This window comes from Podarcis erhardii (assembly GCF_964252035.2).
Source record: "Podarcis erhardii genome assembly, chromosome: 13".
In the NCBI taxonomy this organism is placed as follows: Eukaryota; Metazoa; Chordata; class Lepidosauria; order Squamata; family Lacertidae; genus Podarcis; species Podarcis erhardii.
Window position 1 is genome coordinate 31,098,329 of NC_138502.1, and position 27,581 is coordinate 31,125,909.

Below are 27,581 nucleotides of genomic sequence, written 5' to 3' on the forward strand. Positions count from 1 at the left end.
AAATGATATAAAGGATTAGATAAAAATTTATTTTTTAATTGGCGAAAGACGAGAATGCAAAATTACAGTATATTAAGACAGATTATTAGGGTAAAAACAAAGCTGGAAAGGATTTGCTGAAATATCTAATTGAACTAGAATACAAAAAAGGGAGGTTAGAGGAGGTCAAGGAAGTAAGCAAAGGAAAGAAAGTTATGTAAAAGTTTGAGGGTTTTTTTGGTTTGTTTCCTAACTGTGTATTTTTTCTGTATTTTGTTTTGTTTTTTGTTCTTCTTTTTTGTCTTTTTTAATTTTCTTTTTGTAATATTTAAAACTTAAAACCTGAATAAATATAATTTTTTTAAAAAAAGAGAACCTTCCCCAAAGGATGTGAGGGTGATCTGGCTGCGACATCTGTTACCCCACTGATCACCAGGGTTGATTCAGCTGATCTGGCTGGCTAGGCGGGTTTCCCTTCCCTCCCTCACCGCTCCATGTGCGTCCCTCCCGAAGCGGCGCGCTGGGTGGAAGAGCACGACCATCCCAGATACAGTGGTGCCTCGCAAGACGAAAAGAATCCGTTCCGTGAGTCTCTTCGTCTAGCGGTTTTTTCGTCTTGCGAAGCAAGCCCATTGACGGCTTAGCGGATTAGCGCTATTAGCGGCTTAGCAGCTTTTAGCGGCTTATCGGTTTATCGGATCAGCTGATAAGCGGCTTAGCGGCTTAGAAAAAGGGGGGGGAGGGAAAAAAGTCGGAAAAACTCGCAAGACATTTTCGTCTTGCAAAGCAAGCCCATAGGGAAATTCGTTTTGCGAAGCGCCTCCAAACCGGAAAACCCTTTCGTCTAGCGGGTTTTCCGTCTTGCGAGGCGTTCGTCTTGCGGGGCACCACTGTAGAAGGAGTGTACTGTTCTTTGGTCAAGGGTGTACGATAGCTGAGCTCCCCTGCTAGATCCTCCAAACAAGCAGCCCTTTCTTGCAAATCTGGGACAGGAGAAGCAGCTCCTGGGTCAAGAGGTGCGATGGTAGTGTGCAGGGAAATTTTTCATAGGGAAACAGTTAGGGCCAGAGGTGCCGGCTTGTGGGTGGGGGTGGTGTCATTCGTGTGACATTGTGACGTCCTGACGCCGCACACGTGAGCATCGAGCCTCCATCCCTAAGCTGGTCAGAAACTTCCCAGGCTTTGTGAAAGTATTGCCAGGGCTCTGACAAGATGCCAGAGCCCTCCTGCCTACTTCCGAAAGCCGGGTGGGCTTTGGGAAGATGGCAGAATGGGTCTTGGACCCATCAGAGCTTTGCACCTCCCTCCCTAAGCTGGGCAGAAGCTTCCCAGGCTTTGGGAAGGAGACACCAAGAACATTTAGGGGACCAGCCTAGTCCCCTTAGTCCCATGACTGCTTGCCATGGAGGTGTGACTTTCACTTGGGTTCATGATGTGGCATGGTGATGCATCTTGTTTTAGGCAATCAATAAAGGTAAAGGGACCCCTGACCCTTAGGTCCAGTCGTGACCGACTCTGGGGTTGCAGCGCTCATCTCGCTTTATTGGCCGAGGGAGCCGGCGTACAGCTTCCGGGTCATGTGGCCAGCATGACTAAGCCGCTTCTGGTGAACCAGAGCAATGCACGGAAACACCGTTTACCTTCCCGCTGGAGCAGTACCCATTTATCTACTTGCACTTTGACGTGCTTTCGAACTGCTAGGTTGGCAGGAGCAGGGACAGAGCAATGGGAGCTCACTCCATCGCGGGGATTCGTACCGCCAACGTTCTGATCGGCAAGTCCTAGGCTCTGTGGTTTAACCCACAGCGCCACCCACGTCCCGATTTAGGCAATCAATACAATATGAATTTCTTTACAGTGTCCACACTTCCAGTACCATTTTGCTTGTTTATTTATATGGTCCTCTTCCGCCCTCCAGCTATATGCAAAACCTGTCCTTCTATTACTATAGATGTTCCCATTGTTGCTTGGGTCTTGTGCAAGTAGATTTGTGATTTCCACCATACAGACCAGAAATTCACGTTGCTTAAACCGACTGCCAGCTTAGGACACTTTGCTGGAAACGGGAAATATGTAGTTTTCAGAGCAGAAAATCATGGATATTTGTAGCATTCCTACTCCCTTGCCATCACTGCCTGCCTCAAGCGATACTGTCTCTCTGCATCACTCATTGAATTCAACAAGATGTATGCATTGACCAAGCAATTGATCCCTCCGCGCCCCCGCCATACATTGCCACACAAGGAAATCAGCACTCAGTAGTTCTATAATGCCTTTACACTCCTCTTACTGTGATCACTTTACTCCTGTGCTGGTCCCGGGGGATTACCGTGCGGCATGGTCTGAGTCCAGTCCGAGGTCGAGGGTGCGGTATGGAGACTGTCCGTCAAGGCTGAAGCGGGGTCCAAGGCAAGGAGTTGGGTGCAGTCAGGAACTCAGGCAGAAGAGCAGGACAGGGTGCCGGCAGGAACAGGTAACCAACGATGTTGCTCCCGCAACCTGGGACTGGGCGGGCTGGCCTTTATCTCCTCTGAGGCATAGGGTGGTCCCAGTCCACAGGTGACTCGCCTCTCCTGGCCTGGAGGTGAGCACGCCTCCTACAAGAACTTAGTTCCCTCCGCCTCTCTGCCCTGAGCCTCTGCAGCTCAGTAGAGGCTGGAGGGTTATTGGACCCAGAGGCAACCTCACCTTCCCCTGATGGGGCTGAGAGTGGAGCACCTGCAGGCAATGGGTCCTCGATTCAGCTGGTGTCTGCTCCTGAGGATCCAGCACAGGTGAGGGCCCTTCAGGTTCAAGCCCCAGCCCCGGCTGAGGTGGTCCTGGAGGCAGGGACTCCTATGCAGGCTGGGATTCCTCAGGTTCAGCCTCTGAATCCAATTCCCAGGCCATCACAACTCCTCTTCTTTAGCACTTAGGCCTGCCTACATAGATGTTAGAAAGATCATAATGTAGACTGTAGGGGCACTCCCAAAGCTGTCACTATTTTCGAGTGGGATTCAGTCACACACACTGGCAAATTTAGGTTGCAAAACTTGGCACTCTTGCTGAATAAACCTTCTTTAAAAAGTCGGGTGTGTGTGTGAACTTTTGCAATAAGGAAAGTGACAGGAAAATGCTCCAGAAAGTGTGCAATAACAACTGCTTGTATAAACTCAGAGAGGTACAGTTATCAGAGACCCCTAGGAAGAGGCCTTGGCTGTTAAGCCACTCAAGGAAATGTAGCTCATGGAGCTACAACTAACAGCACTCAATACCCTTAACAAACTACAGTTCCCAGAATTCTTTGGGGGAAGCCATGATGTGTAGAAGTGAGATGGTTGCTAATACTCAGTTCCTATCTGCACAAGTTTGAAAGTCGGCAAATTTAATATGGATTCATATACCCCTACACCCCAAAATAAGATTTGGACTACCCCATATACGTAGCTCCAGGACTAGGGGAATGCTGAAGATACACAATGGTTTTCTGCAGGCAAAACTGATGATTTTACACAATTTAATGCTTTATGGCCCCAGGTGATAATTACAAGTAAGGAATTAGGGGTATGCTTCACACAGTTTGTCTTCGGCATCCTTAATGATACAACTGAGAGTTGTATCATTAGTTGTATCCTAGAGAGTATGGGGCTGCCAAGGTCCAATGCCTCCCTGCAAATAATTGTCAGCATCGCCCTTGAGCCAGTGCCACCAACTGGACTCATCCACTCAGCCCCGACTGGGCTAGGCGAGCTGGGTAGCACTTCCAGAGACCACCTTCTGCACAGGAACAGGTCAAAGTGCTGTGGACTCACAGCTTAGAGTTGTGAGCACCGGATTCACTTCCACAAGAAGACAGTCGTCGCACAGCAGAGTATAGCAGAGTCTAGCAGAGCATAAACGACTCGGAGAGCAGCTCTGTAGAATGTCTTCTTTATTCTATCTACAACTATTATACACAACTATATACAGAGCTAAATAGGTCTAAGCATAAATGAATGCTGCACTGCACTGAGTGTCTGCAGCTGCTCTTAGCAGCAACCTTATCTATACACACAATCTCTAACACTCAGTCTCTCTCTCTCCGACACACTGACTGACTGACTCTTTGATGTGGTGCTGGAGCAGAATAAGTAGAGAGCAGAACACCGCCCCTCCTCTCTGGAGAATCAGCAGACTCATCAGGAGATTCTTGGATATGGGAGGGGTGAAATCTCCTCAATAATAACCGATAATAAAAACTGGGGCCTGAATGCATCAAAGTAAGCTTTGGAACACCCCAAAACATGTACACACTCGTCCAAAAGAGCATCCCTTCCAAGATGGCATAGAAGCACATCCTGCCTAACACTTGGCACATAAGACACTGTCAGGCTGTTGCACCCATGTAAATAGTCACCCAAATAGGTGAAGCTGAATAAGGAATCAGGGCCTGTGCGCGCCAAACTAAGCTTTGCCCCCAACCAGAAATTGTACCCCCACACCTCCAGGTTAGTGTTCTCTCTGTGGTGGCATAGAATTGCTTGCGGCTCACGATTCGTTTTCACATTGGACACAACTCTATTTTTGCTTTTACAAACGACCCACAATGCATAAGGGTTTTGTTTTGTTTTTCTGGTTGTTGTTTTTTTAAAAAAAGATAAACGCTCAAAATTGTAACCTTGGGTTACATACACTTCAGGTTACAGACACTTCAGGTTACAGACTCCGCTAACCCAGAAATAGTACCTCGGGTTAAGAACTTTGCTTCAGGATGAGAACAGAAATCATGCTCCAGTGGCACAGCGGCAGCGCGAGGCCCCATTAGCTAAAGTGGTGCTTCAGGTTAAGAACAGTTTCAGGTTAAGAACGGACCTCTGGAACGAATTAAGTTCTTAACCCGAGGTACCACTGTACAAAACTTCCCAATACGTGCAAAGCTCTGTTTCAACATCAGCTTGTCTCCTTCTTTCCCATGGCTCTGATGTCCGAAACTTGATTTAGAAACTAGTGACAGGAAAAGGTCCATTTGCAAATGCAGGAACTTCACAGAATCCATTCCCAACGAAGACACAGATGGTTCTGTCTCTCTACCTCTCTCTGCACCTTCCTTCTTTCCACCACGCTGCCCCACTTCCTGAATTAGCGTATCTTCTCCTGCTGTGTGGGGTTTAAGGGGTTTCTGGGTCCTTTTGGCGTCAAAAGCCCTAGGAGGCTTGCCCCTGTGGGCGCTCGTTTATTGGTCACATTTGCCGTGTCCTTTTGGCTGCGTTCTGCTTCCCAAGGGATTAGTGTGCGCTTTGCGGCATTAGTGATCCATTTAGGTTTTAGGAAAAGGGGATTTGGCCATTCAGCATTTGGCTATTATTATGCTTAAATGTTTAACCACTGGTGTCCAGAAGAGGTGGGGTGGCATGTCAACACCAGCAGAGTAGCGAGAAGGAAGGAGTTGTGGGTGGCAGAAAAAAGGAGTGCCTTGGATGAGGCTCAATTCACTTAACTCTAACTTAATCTGACGAGAGGTTAAGAGGAGGTCTCCTGGATTATATTGTTGTTGTTGTTGTTTAGTCGTGTCCAACTCTTCGTGACCCCATGGACCAGAGCACGCCAGGCACTCCTGTCTTCCACTGCCTCCCGCAGTTTAGTCAAACTCATGCTGGTAGCTTCAAGAACACTGTCCAACCATCTCGTCCTTTGCTGTCCCTTTCTCCTTGTGCCCTCCATCTTTCCCAACATCAGGGTCTTTTCCAGGGAGTCTTCTCTTCTCATGAGGTGGCCAAAGTATTGGAACCTCAGCTTCAGGATCTGTCCTTCCAGTGAGCACTCAGGGCGGATTTCCTTCAGAATGGATAGGTTTGATCTTCTTGCAGTCCATGGGACTCTCAAGAGTCTCCTCCAGCACCATAATTCAAAAGCATCAATTCTTCGGCGATCAGCCTTCCTTATGGTCCAGCTTTCACTTCCATACATCACTACTGGGAAAACCATAGCTTTAACTATACGGACCTTATAAAGGAGGACAAATCTGGGGCTTTGGGGAAGGGATGTAGTTCAGAGGTAGAAGGTCTGCTTTTCAAGACCTTATACCCCAGCTGGTTCAATCCCCAGGATCTCCAGGTAGACAAAATTAAGCTAGTCATTGTTTCCCAAACTTGGGTCTACAGCTGTTTTTAGACTACAACTCCCATCATCCCTAGCTAGCAGGTCAGGGATGATGGGAAATGTAGTCGGAAAACAGCTGGAGACCCAAGTTTGGGAAACACTGAGCTAGATTGAGCAATGGTTTGACTCAGTTTAAAGTAGCTTACCTATGCTCCTAATATTTTAAGCATACCCTCGGATAGAGGTATTGCAATGATCACTAGAGAAGAGGGAGAAATTAAATTCCGTTCATATTTGAAGGCCAACCTACCTAATTCACTGATATAATACACAAACCACAAGCATAGTCTCCTTCCAAATTCACTCTTATGAAATGCAGTTGTCCAGCCAAATAATGTGTATAAAAATACATATACTGTGGTAAAGTGTGCATATATTAGTGAAAGTAACATGTAAAAGTGCATTATATTAGGGGACATTGCTTTGCAAAAGAAGAAGAAGAAGAAGAAGTCTATATCAGGCAAAAATGCATAGAGATATGTGTACATTGAGATAAATTTGTTGGAAAAGGCTGAAGAATTTTCATGACTTTCCCCCTCTGAAAACTGATGTGGAGAGAGAGAGAGAGAGAGAGAGAGAGAGAGAGAGATTAACTCACAATTCTGCATTCCATCTTTCAGTGCATCCCGCAGGAAAACAAGGGTTTCGTTCTTGGAAAATACCTTTGTCAGTGCAAACCAGGTTTCTACAGGGCAAGTAGAATTTTCTCATCATCTAACAATGGTAGGTAGCAGCACTTATATGGCTTTTTGTGAATGCTTCTTCTTGCAAAACTCTGAATTGTGTTTGGAAATGTACTAGGAGCCAATGTATGTCTTTCAGGACCTGTGTTATATGGTCTTGGCGGCCACTCCCAGTCACCAGTCTGGCTGCTGCCTTCCCCTCTTCTCCCAGCGTCTTACGCTGAAAGATTTCCCTTTTCCTGTCTCTCATGCAGGCTCCTTCAAACTGTACATCCCCTTCATCTGCATGCAATTCTTACCCAAATACAGTAAGATAAAATAATAATAGACATGATAACAGAATGCAGAGAGAGAGAAAGATAAGAATAAGAACAGAGTAGGAAGAGAAAGATAGATAGATAAAGGTGACTGCTAACTATCCATTTGGCAGTTGTGCCAGCAAGTATTCCTCATAATAGTCCAATGTTCAATCCAGGGTAATATCCATTTATTCCTCGCCCTGCTGATGTTTTCTCAATGTTCAGGCATCAGATACTCATTACTTTTCCTTCCCGTCCAGGATGAGAGATTCTCCGCCACTGTTTTCCGTCCTTATCTCCTAGACAGACTTTTTTTTCATTTTCTAGATTTCCAATCTCTCTCCCCCCACACCCAAGTATTAAAGGAGTCATGGTTGCTTTTTCTCCTGGGAGCCTTCCGAACCACTATTTTTTAACACACTTCCTTTAGTAATTCATTCTCCCTGCCCGCAGGAGAAAGTGCTTCCCGGTATGGAGCGACGGATTCCGAGAGCTTGCTGGAGTGCCTCCCGTGCCGCGAAGGATGTACGACCTGCACGGATGGCACCCCTTGTCTGATCCAGGAAGATTGGTCCTTGCGGGCTGCCGTATTGGCATTCCAGGCCTTCTGCATGCTGGCCGTTTTCTTCAGCATGCTGGTCTCCTACCACTTCCGGAAGAGCAAGGTAAGGGTAGGAATGGCCAGTGGGAAGAACTAGCTGGATTTGCACTTAAAGAGGCCCCGGACAGGAATAGGAGAGGGGCCAAAGCATTAGCTGTCTCTGGTTTACTTTGCCATCAAATAAAATAATAATAATAATAATAATAATAATAATAATAATAATAATAATAATACTACAGTGGTACCTCTGGTTACGAACTTAATTCATTCCGGAGGTCCGTTCTTAACCTGAAACCGTTCTTAAGCTGAGGTACCACTTTAGCTAATGGGGCCTCCCGCTGCTGCTGCACGATTTCTGTTCTCATCATGAGGTAAAGTTGTCAACCCGAAGTACTACTTCTGGGTTAGTGGAGTCTGTAACCCGAAGTGTTTGTAATCTGAGGTGTTTGTAACCTGAGGTACCACTACTGTAATAATAATAATAATTTATATGCCACCCATCTGACTGGGTTGCCCCCATGTCAGAGGCCAGACTGAGGATTACAGCTCTGATGAGGAATGGTGGGAACCTCCCCCTCTTCCTACTCCAGACCAGGATCCTGAAGCTGACCAGGAACAATGGAGCAGTATAGATTTAGAGACTTGGTTTGCCGAGGGACATAGTTCAGAAAGCAACAGCTGGGCAGAGCTGAGTGGGGAACAGCTAGGAGAAGCAGAACAGGAAGAGAGAGAGATAACTGACTCCCCTTCGCTGGAAAGTGTCCAGCCTCTCTCTCCAAGGGCAAGGAGAGTTGATAAGGTTGCTACGCAGAAGGCTCAGTGGTCCTGAGAGCAGGTTGCAAGAAGGGGGAAGTAGGAGGGAAGCTTAAATGGGAGCACCTTCACTCCGAGAATGGATGCTTTGTTCTTTTGCTGTGATCAGCAAAAGGGGCTCTTTTCGCTTTGTCCTGCTTATCAGCAGTTGGGGGGGGGGAGGAGCCAAGCCCCTGGAGCCTGACACCCAGCCACTTTGGGTGGCTTTCCAACAAACTAAACACAGTAAAACATCAAACAATAAAAACTTCCCTATAAAAGGCTGCCTTCAGATGTCTTCTAAAAGTCAGATAGTTGTTTATTTCCCTGATATCTGATGGGAGAGCGCTCCAAAGGGCGGGCGCCACCACCAAAAAGGCCCTCTCCCTTCCTCACCATCGTTATCCTGCTCATCATCATTTTCTAACTTGAACATTTGTGCCGTCTCCAAAGCTACTATCCTTGGTTGCCTTGGGTTGCTCCCCCTTTTACATTCATCTCTCTTCCCCTAGAGGATTCGAGCTTCGGGAGTCATTCTTCTGGAGATGATACTCTTCGGCTCGCTCCTGCTCTACTTTCCTGTGAGTGTATGGGTTCGGATACCTAATGGGTTGAGTTTAGGGTGGCTAGGGTGGTGCAGTTGTTATGAGTGCTGGGCTAGGCAATAGGGGAAACCAGGGTTTAAATCCCAACTCGCCCATATAGCTGACGGGGAGACCTTGGGCCGGTCACTCTGTCCCAGCCTCATATTCGTATAAAGGAAATAAATAAATAATTTGCCCTCCACAAAAGGAAATGCATCATTGGAAACAGAGGACACCTCTTTGCATAACATTTGCACATACTTGTGTATGTTGCATGGTCCTACCTTGTGGACATGCTTCTGGGATGCAGTTTGACTTCAGAGTCCTCTACCTCATCCGCTGAAGAAGGGGAATCTGACGAGGCAGGTGAAGAGCTCTGCAGAGCCCTGAAACCCTACCCACTGACCACCAGAAATTCTCCCACCTCTTGAGATTTCCCTGGGTATCGCCTGTATGTGTTCAAACTAGGTTTTCTCAGTCTTGAGAACTAGAAACTTGCTGGGGTTTTCTCAACAAACCTGGGTTTCTCAAGCCATTGAGTTCTATGTCCCCCAAGCTGATTTCTGCACTTCATGGAATATATGCAGCCCTCGTCATTTGGTGGCTATTTAGCCATGAAAAGCACAGCCTGCAGGTTGAGAAGTTTTGCATTAACCCACAGAAGCGGATTCTGGGAGCTAACAGCAAAGGATGGAATTTGTGAAAGCCCTCGGGGTATGTAACTAGCCAAATACCAAAGAGAGCAAGCTGAGTCTGAGAGAGACTGAGCAGGCCACCCTTATCTTCTCAGCTGGGGAGTGTATTCTTTGTCACTCTTGATCTGGTCCTCCTAACAGGTGAGGCCAGGGAACAATTTCCTCCACTGTTGCCCCTCTCTCCCCGAAGGGCCTCTTCCTGACCCAGTGGGGCCAGTTGTCATGTTCTTAATATTGGGTTTCTGATTTTTTAAAAATATGATTTTTATTAAGTTTTCCATGTTTCATTACATTTCCATATCAAAAATCAAAAATCCATAAATTATTGCTTAAATAAAGCATTGACCTCCTTCCCTCCCTCTAACTGACTTCCACACAACTTTACCAATTTCTTCACATTTCTATAACCACTTTTTTACCTTACGTCAATCTTTTAGCATTCACCTTCTTATATGTAAATCAGCTTCCTACATTGGAAGATTGGCAGATAAAGATGGTTGAATACGTGGAGTTGGCAAAACCGACGGGGAAGATCCGGAATCGCCGTGATGAACTGTTTCAAAAGGACTGGAGCAAATTTATACTCTATCCGAAAGAAAATTGCAAACAGTTGAAAACGTTTGTAGGTTTGACTTGAAATGTTTGGTAATGGGAAAATAAGGGTTTCTGATTTTTCTAGAGACAGACATGCCGGCAGAGATCACCCAGGTAAATTTTGGCCCACCAGGACATGATCCAGTTCAATTCTTGCAACTCTCGCAAGAGAGACAGAACATGAGACTCTTAACCTCAGGGTCACAGGTTTGATTCCCACATTGGGCAAAAAGAAAAAAAAAAGGGCATTGCGTGGGGTGGGGTGTTGGACTAGATGACGCTTGTGGTCCCTTCCAACTCTACAATTCTCTGTTTCTACGGATTCCTGGCTAGAGGAGCCCTATGCAAAAAGCCAGTGTCCTCTCAAACATATGCATGTGGACCAGTGTTGCTTGTTAAAAGGGTCCTCCGGATGTTCATGCCATCCCTGGCCTCTCCTTTCATACAGGTGTTTATCCTCTACTTCAAACCGAGCATCTTCCGCTGCATTGTTCTGCGCTGGGTGCGCATGCTGGGTTTTGCCATTGTCTATGGAACCATCACCCTCAAACTATACAGGTAGGATTACCTTGAGGGCCACGGGCCATAACTGGTGTTGTGCCTTTATTTTCCAAAAGAGGGGGTTGCTTTGCAATATTCACTCTGATCCCCAGGGGCTTAAGAAAACAAAGGACCATAAAAATTAGCATTTGGGCGCAGATCCTTTTAGCCCAGCATATTGACTCTAGTCAGAGAGATCTGAGTAATTCACATAGCTACACAGTGTGTCTTTCTTGGCCTTTATACCACCTCGACTTCCCCCAAAAGAATTCTGGGAATTGTGATTTGGCAAGAGTGCTGCAAATTCTGATATGGCCCTGGCCTTCACATAGAACAGCAATTTCCAAAGTTCCCTGGGAATTACTATTAAACTAGGGTAAGAGTGTGTATAGGTATAAAAGTGAATCAGGGCAAATTGCATTTTCTGTTCCTTGTGGCTTGAGCTGACTTTCTCCTGCCTTTGCAACCCATTTGATGGATATTATATATGGGCCAACAAATTGATTGTGGATTTGGTGGTGTGCTGGTCCCGGGGGGGGGGGGTTACCGTGCGGCGTGGTCCGTGTCCGGTCCGAGGCTGAAGCGGGGTCCAAGACAGGGAGTCGGGCATGGTCAGGAACTCTGGCAGAGAGCAGGACAGGGTGCCGGCAGGAACAGGTAACCAACGATGTTGCTCCCGCAACCTGGGACTGGGCGGGCTGGCCTTTATCTCCTCTGAGGCATAGGGTGGTCCTGGTCCACAGGTGACTCGCCTCTCCTGGCCTGGAGGTGAGCACGCCTCCTGCAAGAACTTAGTTCCCTCCGCCTCTCTGCCCTGAGCCTCTGCAGCTCAGGAGAGGCTGGAGGGTTATTGGACCCAGAGGCAACCCCACCTTCCCCTGACAGGGCTGAGAGAGGAGCACCTGCATGCAATGGGTCCTTGATCACCTCCGGAGTGGATTCAGCTGGTGTCTGCTCCTGAGGATCCGGCACAGGTGAGGGCCCTTCAGGTTCAAGCCCCTGCCCTGGCTCAGCCGGCCCTGGAGGTGAGGACTCCTGTGCAGGCTGGGATTCCTCTGGTTCAGCCTCTGAATCCGATTCCCAGGCCATCACAAGTGGTCTACTTTGCCCTCTCTCCTCATATGGGTTACCCATCTTTATTTTTATGCCCAAAATGTACATTTACTCAGTTAAACAGGTACTCATCTCCACCTGCTCCTTATAAAAAAAAGTGGGTTTTTCTTTTCTTTTTTTAAAGGAAACTTTTTAAAAAGCAGCCTCAGGAAGGAGAGAGGAAACCAATCAATCCCCAGCCTATCAGTGCTGTTTTTAACTAGCTTTTGCAACAAACAGGAAGGGTAAGCTCAACCCAGAAGAAGATTGTCTGACCAAAAGCCAGCAAGTGTGCTTCCAAAGCAAACTCACCGTTAAAAAGTATGTACGTCTGGATGCAATCTATGGGTTGTGTGCAGTGGCAACCATACTCAGAGTAGATCCATTGAAAGCATTAGATGGGGAGGAAATGCCCTGGAAAGTGTGGGATGACATCTGCTTTGATGCAGCAGTGTCTAACCTCCCTGCAAACAAACCGGAACAAATGCCCATCAAATAACCAATGTTGTCTGATTTCCCTGTAAATCAGGATGATTCACTCAATAAGCAGGTTTGCCTGGAAGCACCCAGTGATCAATGTCGAAGGTGGTTTGGTTCCAACATTGGTCGGCGACAACCACTTCTCCCTTGAGCAAACCCTTTCTGTATATATATCTCATCGTCACCTTCCTCTTCCTCAGACCACCTCTCCCTTTCTCCCCAACAGGGTCTTGAAGGTCTTTCTCTCCCGTACGGCCCAGCGAGTTCCTTACATGTCCAGCGGCCGGGTGCTGAAGATGCTGGCCTTGATTCTGCTCTTGGTGCTTTGGTTCTTAGCAGCCTGGACTGTCGGGATGCTGGAGAACATAGAAAAGAACATCCCGCTGGTGGTCCGCTCCCAGACCACCAGGGGCCTCCAGTTTTACATCTGTGACCACGACCGCTGGGACTACATGATGGTTGTGGGTGAGGACCCCTAATCCGATGGCCTGAATTAATCAGCCTTTGGCTTCTCTGCTACTTGCAGGCTCCTCTTGGTCCAGTCCCGCTCTCTTTGGGGAGTCCCATAAGGTCTGCTAGGGTTCACTTCCTCCTGTGACAGTAGACCAAAACCAGGAAGCAAGCTGCCGTGATCATGAATGTTTGGCTTGCTTCTGCCAAGTCCCCTTCAGCATCAACAGCCTGGAATCATACATAACCTGTAGACTGAGCAGCGTTCCAGCCATTATGGGGGTAGGGGTGGTTTTATCCTAGGAGACTCTTTTCTTCACCCAGTTAAGGCATGCTCTCTCTAATGGGACGTGGGTGGCGCTGTGGTCTAAACCACCGAGCCGTTGGGCGGTTTGAATCCCCATGACGGGGTGAGCTCCTGTTGCTCTGTCCCAGCTCCTGCCAACCTAGCCGTTTGAAAGCACACCAGTGCAAGTAGATAAATAGGTACTACTGTGGCGGGAATGTAAACAGCGTTTCCGTGCGCTCTGGTTTCTGTCATGGTATTCCGTTGCGCCATAAGCGGTTTAGTCATGCTGGCCAAATCACCCAGATAGCTGTCTGTGGACAAACGCCGGCTCCCTCAGCCTGAAAGCAAGATGAGAGCTGCAACCCATAGTCACCTTTGACTGGACTTAACCGTCCAGGGGTCCTTTGCCTTTATATTTTTTTTGCTGTCTCTCTAGCTAGGTTGGCATCCATCCCTCAATGGATTTTAACATCAGTGATCAATTGCGCATGTATGTGACGTGTCTTTGTGGATCAATTGTGAAAGACAGGGCATTTATATCAGCTGACATCACTTTAAAAAGATCTCTCTTCCTCGCCCCACCCTCAATGCTGTCTCTATTGCCCCATATTTAGTTTCTCCTCTCCGTGATCCTCACCCCACTCTTTCCCTGCCCCAGATCCCATTTCCGTCTCATTCTAACCCAGTCCCTGCCCCCTCCAGTTCTCACTACCAGCCCCAAACCATCAGCTTCCCCCCAAAAAACTGTCACCCCCACAACCTCCCAATAAATCACACATGCACAATAGATGGAATCAATTTCACTTTTGGTTGTCCAGCTGAGTGGATGTGCAGCAGGGCTAGGGAATGCAATGCGCTCCAGATACAGTCGTACTACAACTACAGTCGTACTACAACTCCCATCAGCCCCTTAAATTATCCTATCCTTAATTTGAGTGGGGCTTGCTCAGGCTGCATTTTAAGAGGCAGCTGAAAGGCTCTGGCGCCTGAATCGCTTATACGCCACATGGTGCACCTTGGGAGTCAGGTACCTCTGGGCATGCACAAAGTGCTCACTGCAGAACAATGAGTCACCGCTGTCTGCAGAGGGGGGAAATAACCACAGGGCGGGACAGGGCGAGAGGGACAGAAGAGGCAAGTGGCAAAAACCTTACCGCATAGAGAATGGTTCATTTTGCCTCCTCTTCCCTATCTCTTGCTGTGCAGCCGAGATGCTGTTCCTGTTCTGGGGAAGTTTTCTCTGCTATGCCACTCGGACGGTCCCTTCTGCTTTCCACGAGCCTCGCTACATGGGCATCGCCCTCCACAACGAACTGATAACTTCTGCTGCCTTTCACGTCGTCAGGTGAGAACAAATCACAGAACTGGAAGGGATGCTGAGCAGATCCACATCATAAATTTAAAGCACATGGACTTGCCCTCCAAATAATTGTGGGAACTGTAGTTCTCTCCCCCCCCCCCCGAGAGCTACAATTCCCTTAGCAAACTAGAGTTCCCAGGATTCTTTGCAGCGGAGGGTTTGCCTGTACTTTGAATGGGCACTGAACACGCTTTAAATGCATGGTGTAGAAAATCGTCCACTGCAACCCCCACTGCCTTGCACAGGCCGGATCTGCAATGCAGGGTGCAAATGCAGCAACCCAGATAAAGTGGGCTGTTTAGGTCCTACTGCAGCACCTCCAGTGACAGAGACCCTACCAGTTCCTGAAGCACCCGATTTCTACAGTCAAACTGTTAGGAACTTTCTCAAGTTTCCCCCAAATCTGCTTCCCTGCAGTATCTGCCCTCACTGGTTGTACAGATTGCCGTAGTAGTGGGACCCAGAGGAGTTCTGCTTTGGGCTTGGCATAGTGTAGGTGCTTTGAGCATGAGCTGAGAGCCGGGAAGTCCCTGGTTCAAAGCTTGCCTCTGCCAGGAGATCGGAAGGTGGCCAATGGGCAAGGCAATCTCCTCTTAGCTCCAGCACATGACACCTGCAATTAGATTGATAGTAACCCCAATGCCTCTAGGATGGCCTCTCCCCATGTGAACCAACCCAGAGCCTCTGTGGCAGTGCTGGAGGAGGGTGGCAACACAGGAACAGGGCCTTTTTCCTGGTGGCTCCCATTCGTGGAATGCTTTCTCCTAGGGCACTTCCTATAGCACCATCTTTCTTTCTTTTGGTGCCAAGCAAAAACTTTCCCTTTTATCTGGGCTTTTGGCCCTTAATTTGAAAGGTTTCGAGTACTGTACTCATGGCCTCTTTTAGTGGGGCAGGATGTAGAAGATCTGCCTGATTTGCAGGTGTGTGTGTGTGTTTAAAAACGGTTTCTTTTGGTTGTGTTTGTTGTAACCGGCTGTCTATATTGTGCTTGAGTCACTTTTGTGATGAAAGCAGCTTAACAACGACAGCCTACCTTTCAGGATTGTGGTAAGTACTACGGAAGATACAGTCGTACCTTGGAAGTCAAACGGAATCTGTTCCGGAAGTCCGTTCAACTTCCAAAACGTTCGGAAACCAAAGCACGGCTTCCAATTGGCTGCAGGAAACTCCTGCAGCCAATCAGAAGCCACGGAAGTCACATTGGACACTCGGGTTCCAAAGAACGTTCACAAACTGGAACAATTAACTTCCGTGTTTGCAGCATTCAGGAGCCAAAACGTTCGACTTGCAAGGCGTTTGGGATTTAAGGTACAACTGCCATACATGCAAAGTTCTGAGCGAAAGTAGAAAGCGCTAAATGATTGTCAAGGCTGCCACTAATTTCGGCAGGAGAGGATTCCAAAATTCAACTGAACACTGCTGTGTGTGTGTGTGTGTGTGTGTGTGTGTGTGTGTGTGTGTGTTATAAATGAGCCTGCCATCATTCTAACAAAGAATGTATCACAGTTTAATTTTCCTATCCACCCTTTTCCTCTAATGCACTGCCACCCCATTTACTTCTGGCTTCAGGTTTTTCATGGTTCCTTCCTTGCACCCTGACTGGACACTTCTGCTGTTTTTTATTCATACGCATGTCACCACCACCATGACGCTTGCACTTCTTTTCATCCCAAAGGTATGAAAACTCCAGAATTTGTTACAAAACTGTGCAGAGGCAAGATACCTCTGAATACTAGCTGTTGGGGACAGAAAATGATGAGTAAGAACATAAGAAGAGCCCTGCAGGATCAGGCCCATGCTCCATCTAAGTCCAGCACCCGCTTCTCACAATGGCCACCAAACAGCCATGAACTTCCTGCCCCGCATGTGAACCTATGCAGCTGGCTGATTAAGGAAACAGAACATTACATTAGAAGGGGCACGATAAAAGTTTATTGTACTGAAAACATACCCTTCACTTGGCTTTACAAAATAAAACTCTGAACTGGTAATCTCTATGGTCCTAGGCAGAGGGACCTTTCTACTCACCCAGGCCTTTTGGGGGTAGGGACTTGTGTTCCCACTACCTGGGTCTCTCAGCTTTAAGTTTCAAAGTGTGCTTTCGTTTCGTTCCAAGGTTTTTAGAAAATAAATTTGTTGCCCTTTTTACTGTTTCACAGAACCATAGAATTGTAGCGTCGGAAGGGACCCTTAGGATCATCTAGCCTAGGCATAGGCAAACTCAGCCCTCCAGATGTTTTTGGGACTACAATTCCCATCATCCCTAGCTAACAGGACCAATGGTCAGGGATGATGGGAATTGTAGTCCAAAACATTTGGAGGGCCGAGTTTGCCTATGCCTGATCTAGCCCAAATGCAGGAATATGCAGTTGTCCCAAACAGGGACCGAACCTGCAACCTTGGCATGCCCCGTGGAGGACCTTAAGGTCCACAAATGACAACACCTTGGAGGTCCCAAGGCACAAGGTGGTTAGATTGGTCTCAACTAGGGCCAGGGTCTTTTCGGTACTGGCCCCAACTTGGTGGAACGCTCTGTCACAAGAGACTAGGGCCCTGCGGGACTGACATCTTTCCGCAGGGCCTGCAAGACAGAGCTGTTCCGCCTTGCCTTTGGTTTGGACTCAGTCTGACCCTTATGTCTTCCCTCACGGTTTTGATTTATGGGCTACTTTTAAAATGAGGTTTAAATTGCATTTTAACCTGTATTTTAAATTGGGCTTTTTTTGTCCCCCCCCCTATTATGTTTCCATTGTAATTTTACTGGTGTTAGCCACCCTGAGCCTGGCTTTGGCAGGGTATAAATAAACTAATTTTTTATTATTATTGACACCACACTCTTAAGACAACTGAGCTATCCAAGCATACCATGCTATTTTGACTTGTTTTGCAGGGCACCCAGAGAACGCCTGTTATGATGCAGCTCTGTAAACATACCGTATTTTTTGCTCTATAAGACTCACTTTTTCCCTTCTAAAAAGTAAGGGGAAATGTGTGTGCATCTTATGGAGCGAATGCAGGCTGCGCAGCTATCACAGAAGCCAGAACAGCAAGAAGGATTTCTGCTTTCACTGTGCAGCGATCCCTCTTGCTGTTCTGGCTTCTGAGATTCAGAATATTTTTTTTCTTGTTTTCCTCCTCCAAAAACTAGGTGCGTCTTGTGGTCTGGTGCGTCTTATAGAGCAAAAAATATGGTGGTTAGTAAATGAGCTTGGGGGGGGGAGCATAGTGCAAATGCAGCCTTAAGATGCAGATGGCCCTAAGTCTAGAAAGAGAGGCATTTTTTTCTGTAATAAGTCTCTGAGCATTTTAAGAAGCCGCAAGCTTTAAATGGGAAGATTGGCAGTGTACTGCTGAAGGAGATTCAGCAACCCATGTCTTTCTCCCCACAGTTCCTGCATGCAGGGTCACCCTTGCGGGAGGAAATTGCTGCCGAGGTGTACGAGGACGAGCTGGACCTGAGGCGATCGGGCTCCTACCTGAACAGCAGCATCACGTCAGCCTGGAGCGAGCACAGCCTCGACCCCGATGACATCCGGGTGGGTGGAACACTCAGGACCTTCTTTTGACGCTAGCTATGCCAGAAACTGTGCAGAGTAAGAGTTGCCTTTTGCAGTCTTTCTCCTGAAGCAAACCAAATCCATACACCACACAACCCGAAAGTCCAGGAAAGCTGGGGTGGAGGTCAATATTTCCAGGCGATCTAGCTGCCTTTCTTCTCAACCTAGGGCTTTGGTTGTGGGGAACAAATTGGGAGCGGTGGGGGTGGTGATAAAGCACTGACTCGGTGCATGTGTACAGCAGACAGACCTTTTTTTTGTGCATGTGTACTTTTCCGAGTACAATTCCAAGTGTTGGTGCTGACCTTTAAAGCCCTAAATGGCCTCGGCCCAGTATACCTGAAGGAGCGTCTCCACCCCCATCGTTCAGCACAGACATGGACATTGAGGTCCGGCTCCAAGGGCCTTTTGGCGGTTCCCTCTCTGCAAGAAGTGAAGTTACAGGGAACCAGGCAGAGGGCCTTCTTGGTAGTGGCGCCCGCCCTGTGGAACGCCCTCCCATCAGATGTCAAGGAAATAATAAACTCTCTTTCAGAAGAAATCTGAAGGCAGCCCTGTTTAGGGAAGTTTTTAATGACTGATGTCCTAATGTATTTTTAATATTTTGTTGGAAGCCGCCCAGAGTGGCTGGGGAAACCCAGCCAGATGGGAGGGGTAGGGGTATAAATAAATAAATAATAATTTGCACACCAATAACATCCCATCTGTGCCATCCATCCCTTACCACTCCATTCATGTTCACATATGAATGGATGTGCATTCATACAAACATTCAGTGGTTGGAAATGGGGCAGGCAAACCTGAGATGCTTACCTTCCATTTCTTGCTATGGGTCAACCGTACGTGTCAAAGCCACATGGGAGAACTGAAAACCTCACTGTGGTCTGCCCCACCCAGCTAAAGGCTTCTGCCAACAGTCCTTCCTTGCCTCCTTTCCCATGCCACAACTGGCCCCCAGAAACGCCAGCATGGAATGGGGGGACCCATGACCCTTAATACTAGCTACTTCCGGTCAGTGCTTTTGGTTTCAAGGGGGTACTCAAGAGTACACAGTACCGGGACCTCTTTTTTTGTTGTCAAAAAGTGTGGCACTTACTGTAGTGACTTCATGGTGAGTCCCAGCACCTATTTTTCTAGAAAAAAGGCACTGCTTCTGGTGATCCTAAGGATAGGGGGCCCAGGACCCTCCAGATGTCATTGGACTCCCAATGCCCATCAGCCACAGCCAGGGATGATGGGAGTTGTAATCCAGCAAAACTCGGAGGGCTCGCAGGTTCTGCTCAAGGAACAGAAAGCCTTGCATTTATAAAACCCCACAGTGTTGTCGTTGAGCCCCTACGATGACACAAGTGTTGCCATTAGGCTTCTGACTGAATAAGGGTTTTCTTTTTGTCTTCCCTCTTCCCCCCCCTTTTGTGTCTGTGTCCCCCCGCTTCACCGCAACCGCCACCCCCCTCCCCGCTACACATAACATGTAGGATGAACTGAAAAAGCTTTACACGCAACTTGAGGTTCACAAGACCAAGAAGATGACGGCCAACAACCCTCATCTTCAGAAGAAGAGAAGTTCCAAGCGGGGCCTGGGCCGTTCCCTCATGAAGCGCATCACCGAGATCCCCGAGTCGATGTCCCGGCAGCACAGCAAAGAGGAGAAAGACGGGTCTGTGGGGGGAGGGAGCCGCTCCGGGTCCTACAAGCGCAGGCCCTTGGATTCCGGCAGCTCGAGCATGAAACTGAAAGAGGACTCCTCTTCCAGACACAAGGCAGCCTCCTCGCTGAAGAAGTCCCACAGCACTTACGAGCACGTGAGGGATGCCAAGGAGAACAGCTTACCAGCCAGGCACGACAGCTGCAAAGAAGCTCCTTTGCTAGACTCGCTGATGAGGAAAAAGCTAGCCAAGAAAGCCTCGGAGAGGTCCAACAGCGACTCTCTCGACGACTCGGCCCCTCTGGTCTACAAGTCGGCCAGCGCTCACAACCTGACGGCGGATAAGAAGCCTCTGCATCCCAGGCCTTCCCCTCTGCAGAAATCCCTCAGCGTCGTCACCAGCGCCAAAGAGAAAGCCTTGCTCCTCACCAGCAGGGCCTACTTGGAAGACAGCAGTAAGCTGGCCCAAGACAAAGGGAGCAGAGCAGCTGTGGAAAGTGACTCTGCAATGGAAAGTGATGTCTCCGGGCACACAGAGGTTACTGACGTGCCCTCGGAGGTGGCAGCAAAACAGCTCCAGAGGGACGATACCTCAGAGGGAACCGTGAGCTCCCTCCTGGAAGACGGCAGCTCCAGCAGAGAAGCTGCGACGGCCCCCTCGACGCCCTCAGAAAGCAGATCCCAGAAGCATGTCACATACGCGTCCATCAGGAGCATCAGCGTCAACACCTCCGATTTGCTTGGGAAGAGGCACCCGATCAGCAAGAAGATACCCCCCGAACCACCTGTCAGGCAGCAAAGTTTGGCTCACAGCCTCAAAAGGAAAGACTCTGCTCCTCAGGATGGCCTGGACCAAATGCAACCTTCTTCTGAGCCCTGCCCAGGTGATCTCAAAGATGGACCCATGCTGGCAAACATATGTCCATGGGAAACGGAGGAGCCTCTGGCAAAGGCTGAGACAGAAAGGACTAGGCAGGCCGAAGGAGCCGTGCCACTTTCTTCCCCGGTGGCGCTAAACAGGCTGGCCTCCATGGCTGCAGAAGTCTGCCCTTGGGAAGTCATGGAAGTGCCTGTCCCGAGCAAAAAGGATTCTGAGACAAGCGAGTCAGACAGCCAGAAGAGTTCTCCTGAGAAACAGCCCCAAGCATCCATTTCCAAAAGCTCCATGAAAGGCTTAGGCATGGCCATCAAAGCGTTCAACCGTTCGAGGATAAAGACAAGCATAAGGGCAAGGAAGGATGCCGAAGAAAGCCAGAAGAAAAATGAGAAGGATGCCAACGGAAAGAGTGAGAAGCCCAAGTTGGCAGCGACAGCCTCAGTGTCTGCCGGAGGAGGGTCACCAAGGAAACAGGTGATTGCAGAGACCAGGGCAAAGGTAGTCAGCAAGCAAGCAACCATTTGTCCTTGGGATGAGAAAGAGGAGGAGGAAGAGGCCCTTCCGAGCACTAAGAATAGTCCAAGCAAAGCGCTGGAGGTCTGTCCTTGGGAGGTCAGCACAGAAGCAATAGGTTCCCAAGGTGCTGGAGAGCTGCACCCTAGCAGGCTGGAAAGAAGCAAGAGCCAACGGGAACCTGTGTGCCCCTGGGAGAGTGTGGAGGAGGATCAAAAGCAAGAGGGCAAAACTGCTACCACTCCCTCTCTAGTGGTTTCCAAGGCAGACAGCAAAAAGGTAGAGGCGTGTCCTTGGGAAGTGGCTGAGATCCCAGCCAGCACAAAAACTGACCAACCGTCCTGGGGAACCAGCAGTGCCTTGACAGAGGACAAGGCAGTAACAGAGGGCAGAGGGAAGCCTTCTGATGGGCCCAAGAAAGGAACATCTTTGAGAGAGGCTCTTCCAAGTGAATCCCAAGAGAAGGCTGATTCCAGAGATATCAAGGAGCCCTCTCTGGGAACAGAGATTGAGAAGAGCCCGGACCTGTCCAAGGGAGACCGAAAGAAACCTGGGAGCGTTGAGAGCAGGAGGGCACAGGTTAGTCCTTGGGAATCTGAAGAGGTCGAGATCAGTGTTAAAACACAGATCTGCCCTTGGGAAATGGAAGAACTTCCATCAAAGATAAAGACATCTCGGGAGGAGAACGAAGGATCCTCCAAAGAGACAAAGAGCACCACCCTGCTAAGACCATCAGGAGGGAAAGAAGCCAGCCGCCAAGAAGACTCTGTTTGCCCCTGGGAGTCCATGGAATTGCCAGGGGGGAAAGATGCTCAACATGGAGCAACTCTATGGAAATCTGACAGCGGAGCAGATGTCAAAGCCGCAATATGCCCTTGGGAGATGAGCGATGCAGCATCGGAGAAAGTGTGTGGAGTTTCAGGGGAAGGCTCCAAAGGGACTGAAGGCAAAAAGATCAAAAGTCCGTTGTCCAAAAGCAGGAAACTGGAGAGAGACAGCAACTATCAAGGCACTGTTTGCCCTTGGGAGGATGCAGGTGCTGAAGGCTCTTCTACAAAACCTGCCACCCAAACACAAGAACCGCTCAAAGCAGCTTTGAAGGCATCAAGCAGTGGGGAAGGCAAAAAACTGGAGGTCTGCCCTTGGGAAACTGAGGCCGCCACAGTGTGTCCCTGGGAAGCAGATGCACCTTCATTAGAAAAAGGACCGAACTGGCCTGAAAGAGAACCTTCCAAGGGCATTATATTGCAAGCACCACATCCCCTTAAAACACCAGAGGACAACATACAGCGCGGCTCTGTCTGTCCCTGGGAGGACATGGAATTGGAGGGTACTTTGCTAAAGCCCTGTGCAAAAGCTTTAGACCCAAGTAACGTCAGCTCAAAGAAGCCTGACAGCTTCCAGAGCAAAAAGGCAGAGGTTGCTCCCTGGGAAGCACAAGAGGCAGAAGCAGGTATTAGAACAGCAAGCACAGTCTCCAAAGAGGAGAAAACAGGACCTAGGGATACAGCACCAGAGAAGGGAAGCAGCGGGACTAGAGAGCCAGTCTGCCCATGGGAGAGCACAGGTAGGGAAGATTCACTTATCCAACCTAAGCTCAAGAGTCCGGATCTGTCCAAAGGCAGCTTGAAATTGGACCGTGTGGAAAGCCAAAAGGCAGAAATTTGTCCGTGGGAAACTGCAAGCGCCGACGTTGGTGCTAAAGCAGAAATCTGCCCCTGGGAAGTGCCTCCAGCTCAGTCAGAAAGAAGGTCCTCAAAGCAAGATGCCAATGGGGCAGCAAAGGTGGTTGGAGACACCACGTCTAAACCTCTGGAGAAGGCAAGCAGTCCACGAGAATCTATCTGTCCTTGGGAGACCGTGCACACCGATGACCCGTCAACCAGGCCCAGTGCTAAGAGTCCGGGCCCATCTAAAGCCGGCTCTAAAAAATCCATTAGCGTTGAAAGCCTTAAGGTGGAGGTGTGTCCCTGGGAAAGTCAGGAAGCAGAACCCAGCCCTAAGGCAGATGTGTGCCCATGGGAGATGCCTTCAAGTCCGGTAGGCAAGAGGCCATCGCCAGAGGGTGCTGGGGCTCGTGAGAGCCAGAGGGCTGCTCCACTGAACCAAGTAGGTGCTTCTAAAACAACAGAGAAGGTGAGAAGTGCTCGAGAGTCTGCCTGCCCCTGGGACAGCGCAGAAGAACCCGGTGAACTCTCTGCTCAACCTGAAGGGTCCAAAATCCCTACCAAGAAATCAGACAGTGTTGAGAGCTTAAAGGCAGAGGTCTGTCCTTGGGAAGTAGCTGAAGGAAGTGCGGTGGGGAAGGAGGAGGAGGGTGGGGTCGCCAAAGGGAAAGACGGCAGCAGGAGCCCCTCCCCACGGGTTTTATGGAAGCCAATGGAGGAGCTAAGTAGCTCGCGAGAGGACATCTGTCCATGGGAGAGCATGGAGCTTGATGAACCTTCAGGAAGGTCCGGAGGCCAAAGCCCAGCCCTATCCAAAGCTGGATCAAAGAAATCAGACAGTGCTGAAAGTCTACGGGCAGAGGTTTGTCCATGGGAGATGGAGGAAGAGGAAGCAAGCAGCACAATGGACATCTGCCCATGGTCTGTAGCCACAGCCCCATTTGAAAAAGGGAAGGGAATGGGGAGGCCACTTGAGACTTTCCAGGGGAAGAAAGGCAAGGCACAAAGAAGTCCAGACTCAAAGAAAGCTGGAGGAGAAACATTTAAGAAGATAGAGAAGTCAAAAAGCCACCAGGAGTATGGTGGCACCCGGGAGAGTATGGACTTTGAGAAACCACCTGCCAAAAGCACCCGAAGTCTAGATCTGTTACAGGTCAGGACAGACGTAACCAGCCCTCAAGAATCCATCTGCCCTTGGGAGAGCATGGAACTGTCCAGCAGCAGAAGTCCAGACCTGTCCCGAGCTAGCTCAAAGAAATCAAGCAGCGCCGAAAGCTTGAGGGCAGAGGTGTGTCCTTGGGAAGTTGAGGACGAGGAGTCTAGTGGCAAGACTGAAATGTTCCCCATGAAAACGCCGCCAGCGCCAGTCGCCAGAGGGGCATCAATGCAAGATGCAAAGGGAGCATCAACGGCCAAAGCGCTGACCGCTCCAGGTTTGAAGACAGGTGGGGGAGAAATTGCCTCTAAGAAGATAGAGAAGACTCAAAGCCATCAAGGGTTTTCTCACCCCCAGAAAACTGGCGACGAATTCTCAGTAAAAGGAAGTAAAAGCCTAGATCTGTCCAAGGTTGGCTCCATGAAATCAGAGAGTGTTGAAAGTCTAAAAGCTGAGGTTTGCCCATGGGAGACCCAGGAATTCGGATCTCCTGCCCAGGTTGAAGTGTGCCCATGGGACCTGGCTGGGGCACTGTTCGAGAAAGGGACACATAGTAAGGATGTGGGTGCCGTTTCAAAGGAGGGTATAACAGCAGGTTCAAAAGGCCCCGAAAAACCACCAAAACCGCTGCAGAAAGGGACAAGCATTCGAGAAAACATCTGTCCATGGGAGAGCACGGATGCTGCAGAAGTCTCGATTGCAAGTGCTCCTGCCACTGCCGCCTCCAAGAAGCCCGGCAGCACCGAAAGCAGGAAGACAGAGGTCTGCCCTTGGGAAACAGATCAGCCGGAAGCATCCGCTAAAGAAGATGTTTGTCCGTGGGAAGCAGGAACGCTGTTGCCTACTAAGAATGAAAGACACCCGACACACACTGGTGGGACGGAGAAGACAACGGCCAGCGTGAAGAGCTCCCAGAACAAAGAGGCTAGCCTGGCCGGACACAAGCCTTTGTGTCGCAGTCTTCCGCCCCAAGGTCTAAGCAAAGGCAGCAGCCCATTTGTGGATACACCAGCAAGACACCAAGGTGACCGCCCTGCGGCTGACGTCTGCCCTTGGGAAGCAGAGGGGGACTCTACATTGACTGAGGGAGAGACTGCTGAAATCAGCAAAAGCTTATCTGAGGTGTGTCCCTGGGATGAGCCCAGCCCTGCTGCTGCCACCGCCACTTCAATGAAAAGCAAAGAAGGGAAGGAGTCTGGGGCGGGCGAGGCGGAGGGTCCCCCCAGCAAAGCCAAATCAGACATCTGTCCCTGGGACTGTGACTGAACCCAACGCAGCCGAGGACTCGCTTAGAGAGAAAAATCTTCTTGAGAAAGGACTGCCCGTGCAGCCGCAAAATAGCTCAAGTCAGCTGGCTGCCCAGATTTGAAAACAAAAGACTTCTACCACCTCTGGTGATGCTGCTGACCACATTTGATAAGGGAAATGCACTATGCTTGGGCATTACCAGGCTGGCGGACTGCTGTTCGTTAGAGAAAAGTTGTACCTTCCTGCCTTCATTTGCAGAAAACCCAAGCTAGCTGCTAAAGTCTGCACGTTCCGTTCTGTGTGTGTAGCGTGTAGAACCCAGCCTTGCCTTGACGTCCCCCCAGGTGTTTCCAGACCACCCACTCCTGATGTCTGCAAACAACACCACCTGGATAACATGCTCACATTAAACAAGTAAATTAATAAGAGGGGCTTTGAGCAAGCTTGAACATCAAATCACAAGGGAACTGGGAACTATTCGACAAAGAGACTTGCATAAATTACATAGGTTTCTTTCCTGGGTTTTCTTTTACAACTTTGATCTGAACTAGGTGGCTTAACGGGTTGGGAACAAGAACAAATGTAGTTCATTGTGGCTGATGAACGACTGGGTAATGAATCCCGAAAGTGTTACTTATTGTTTCAAGTAATGAGCGCACCTTCTGTATTCCCTTTGCAAGGGAAAGGGGATAATTCTGCTCAGGATAATCTTCCCATTTTATTCCAAACCTCATACCTGCTCTTCTCTATTTATCGCAGTAGTGGAGAACCTTTGGCCCTTCAGGTTGTTGTTGAACTACAACTCCCATCATCCTTGATCATTAGCCATGCTGGTTGGGGCTGATGGGAGTTGTAGCCCAGTGACACCTGGAGGGCCACTGGTTCCCAACTGCTGATTTATCAGAATTGGGGCCAGCCCTATCATTGGGTAAAGTAAGGCAGCTGCCTCACGTTGAGCATCGTGAAAGCGCAACAAAAAGTTTATTCTTTGCTATTATTGCATTTGCGGCAAAGAGAGAAGAGGCGCCAATGGTATTTTCTGTCTCAGGTGCCAAAATAACTTGGCTGATATTGGGTACTATACTATGCACCTTGATTTGGGGTGGGGTCCAACATTTGCTGCTCCAGCTCAGGCAGCAAAGCTTCTCAAGTTGGATCTGCTCCCAGACCCACATAAGGTTAACGTTTTGTTTTTTAATGCCTCCAAAGGTATCTGAATGTTAACTTTTGGTTACCAGTCGCTCCGCAAGTCATCCCTTTGTCCCACGCCCAGATGTTTTCACATATCTTTTGGGAGGACGTGTCATGAGCAGTTTTAATAATTGGCTGACACAAAGGAAGCCTTAATGTTTGCCTGAAGTGGGGAATCTCAGAATTTTCCCAGGGATTAAGCCTGGGACTTTCCAGCCCTGCTGGATTGGACAAAAAGCCCATCTACCAGCTCAGCATCCTAGTCTCACAGTGGCCAACCAGGTGCCTATCTACAGGAAGCCTGGAAACATGCTGCCTTTTCCTGCTCTGGGCCAGGCAAGTCTTTCTGTTTGCCAGCATGAACCGAGTGTGCACAGTGAAGCACACACAAGACTTCCCTGCAACTGCCTATTGCAGAGGAGTGGCAGCTAAGCTGTAACTCCTACAAAGTTTGTTCATTGTTACTTGGCTACCGAAGGGAGGGGGCTAACCCTTCCTTCCTGCCTCTGCAGTGTTTGAATAACAGTAGTCTTTTGCCCTTTCTTCTTAAATTGTGTGCCAGACTTTGACCTGCTTACCCCCCCCCCAATGAAACTCAGGAAGTAGCTTTAGGTTCAATACTAGGACGAGCTAATCAGCACTATGGCAGTCAGTAGGCTTTCACCTTGTCCTTTGGGGCATGCATGGTGGCATGGACAGAAATGACCCAATCCAAGAGTCACTGCAGGAGAGAAAAAATATCTTGGTGTGGCATCACATGCTGCATAAAGCAACCTCCATATGGTGATTGTAGCTCGGCAATTGAGCCCTCAATTTATGGGCAAAGTATCTTTAGGTTGGACCCCTGCCCAAAAGACAGAGAGACACAGACAGTCACTGGCCAGTTTTGTTGGAGACACACTTTTAGAATAAAATAATAATTGCGCAGCCTCAAAGAATATCCTCCATATTCCTTAATGAGTCTCTGGTCTGACTGCCTTAGTTAGAGGCAAGCAAACCCAAAACAGTGACCAAAACCGAGATGGAACATGCAGCGTCCCTCCAAATGTGGGTAACTCTGCTGTGTCTCTGCAACTGTGAGTGACGGGATCACTCAACCACACCCGAGAGGCAGCAGAATTACACCAAGGAGACCAAGTGGGGAAGAGGCATGGCCAGAGTAGTGA

General features: G+C 48.9%; 1 protein-coding gene across 1 annotated transcript in view; it reads left to right on the forward strand.

The window, feature by feature from the left end:
- GPR179 (G protein-coupled receptor 179) overlaps nucleotides 1-27,251 on the forward strand; it is a 47,997-nt gene extending 20,746 nt beyond the window's left edge. Inside the window, exons 3-11 of the mRNA XM_081837549.1 lie at nucleotides 6,717-6,819; nucleotides 7,532-7,743; nucleotides 8,984-9,052; nucleotides 10,793-10,902; nucleotides 12,683-12,921; nucleotides 14,402-14,540; nucleotides 16,128-16,233; nucleotides 17,948-18,094; nucleotides 19,594-27,251. Of these exons, the coding sequence (XP_081693675.1) occupies nucleotides 6,717-6,819; nucleotides 7,532-7,743; nucleotides 8,984-9,052; nucleotides 10,793-10,902; nucleotides 12,683-12,921; nucleotides 14,402-14,540; nucleotides 16,128-16,233; nucleotides 17,948-18,094; nucleotides 19,594-25,242 (6,774 nt within the window). The 3' untranslated portion in view covers nucleotides 25,243-27,251. The remainder of the gene's footprint in view (nucleotides 1-6,716; nucleotides 6,820-7,531; nucleotides 7,744-8,983; nucleotides 9,053-10,792; nucleotides 10,903-12,682; nucleotides 12,922-14,401; nucleotides 14,541-16,127; nucleotides 16,234-17,947; nucleotides 18,095-19,593) is intronic.
- Nucleotides 27,252-27,581: the final 330 nt, after the last annotated feature.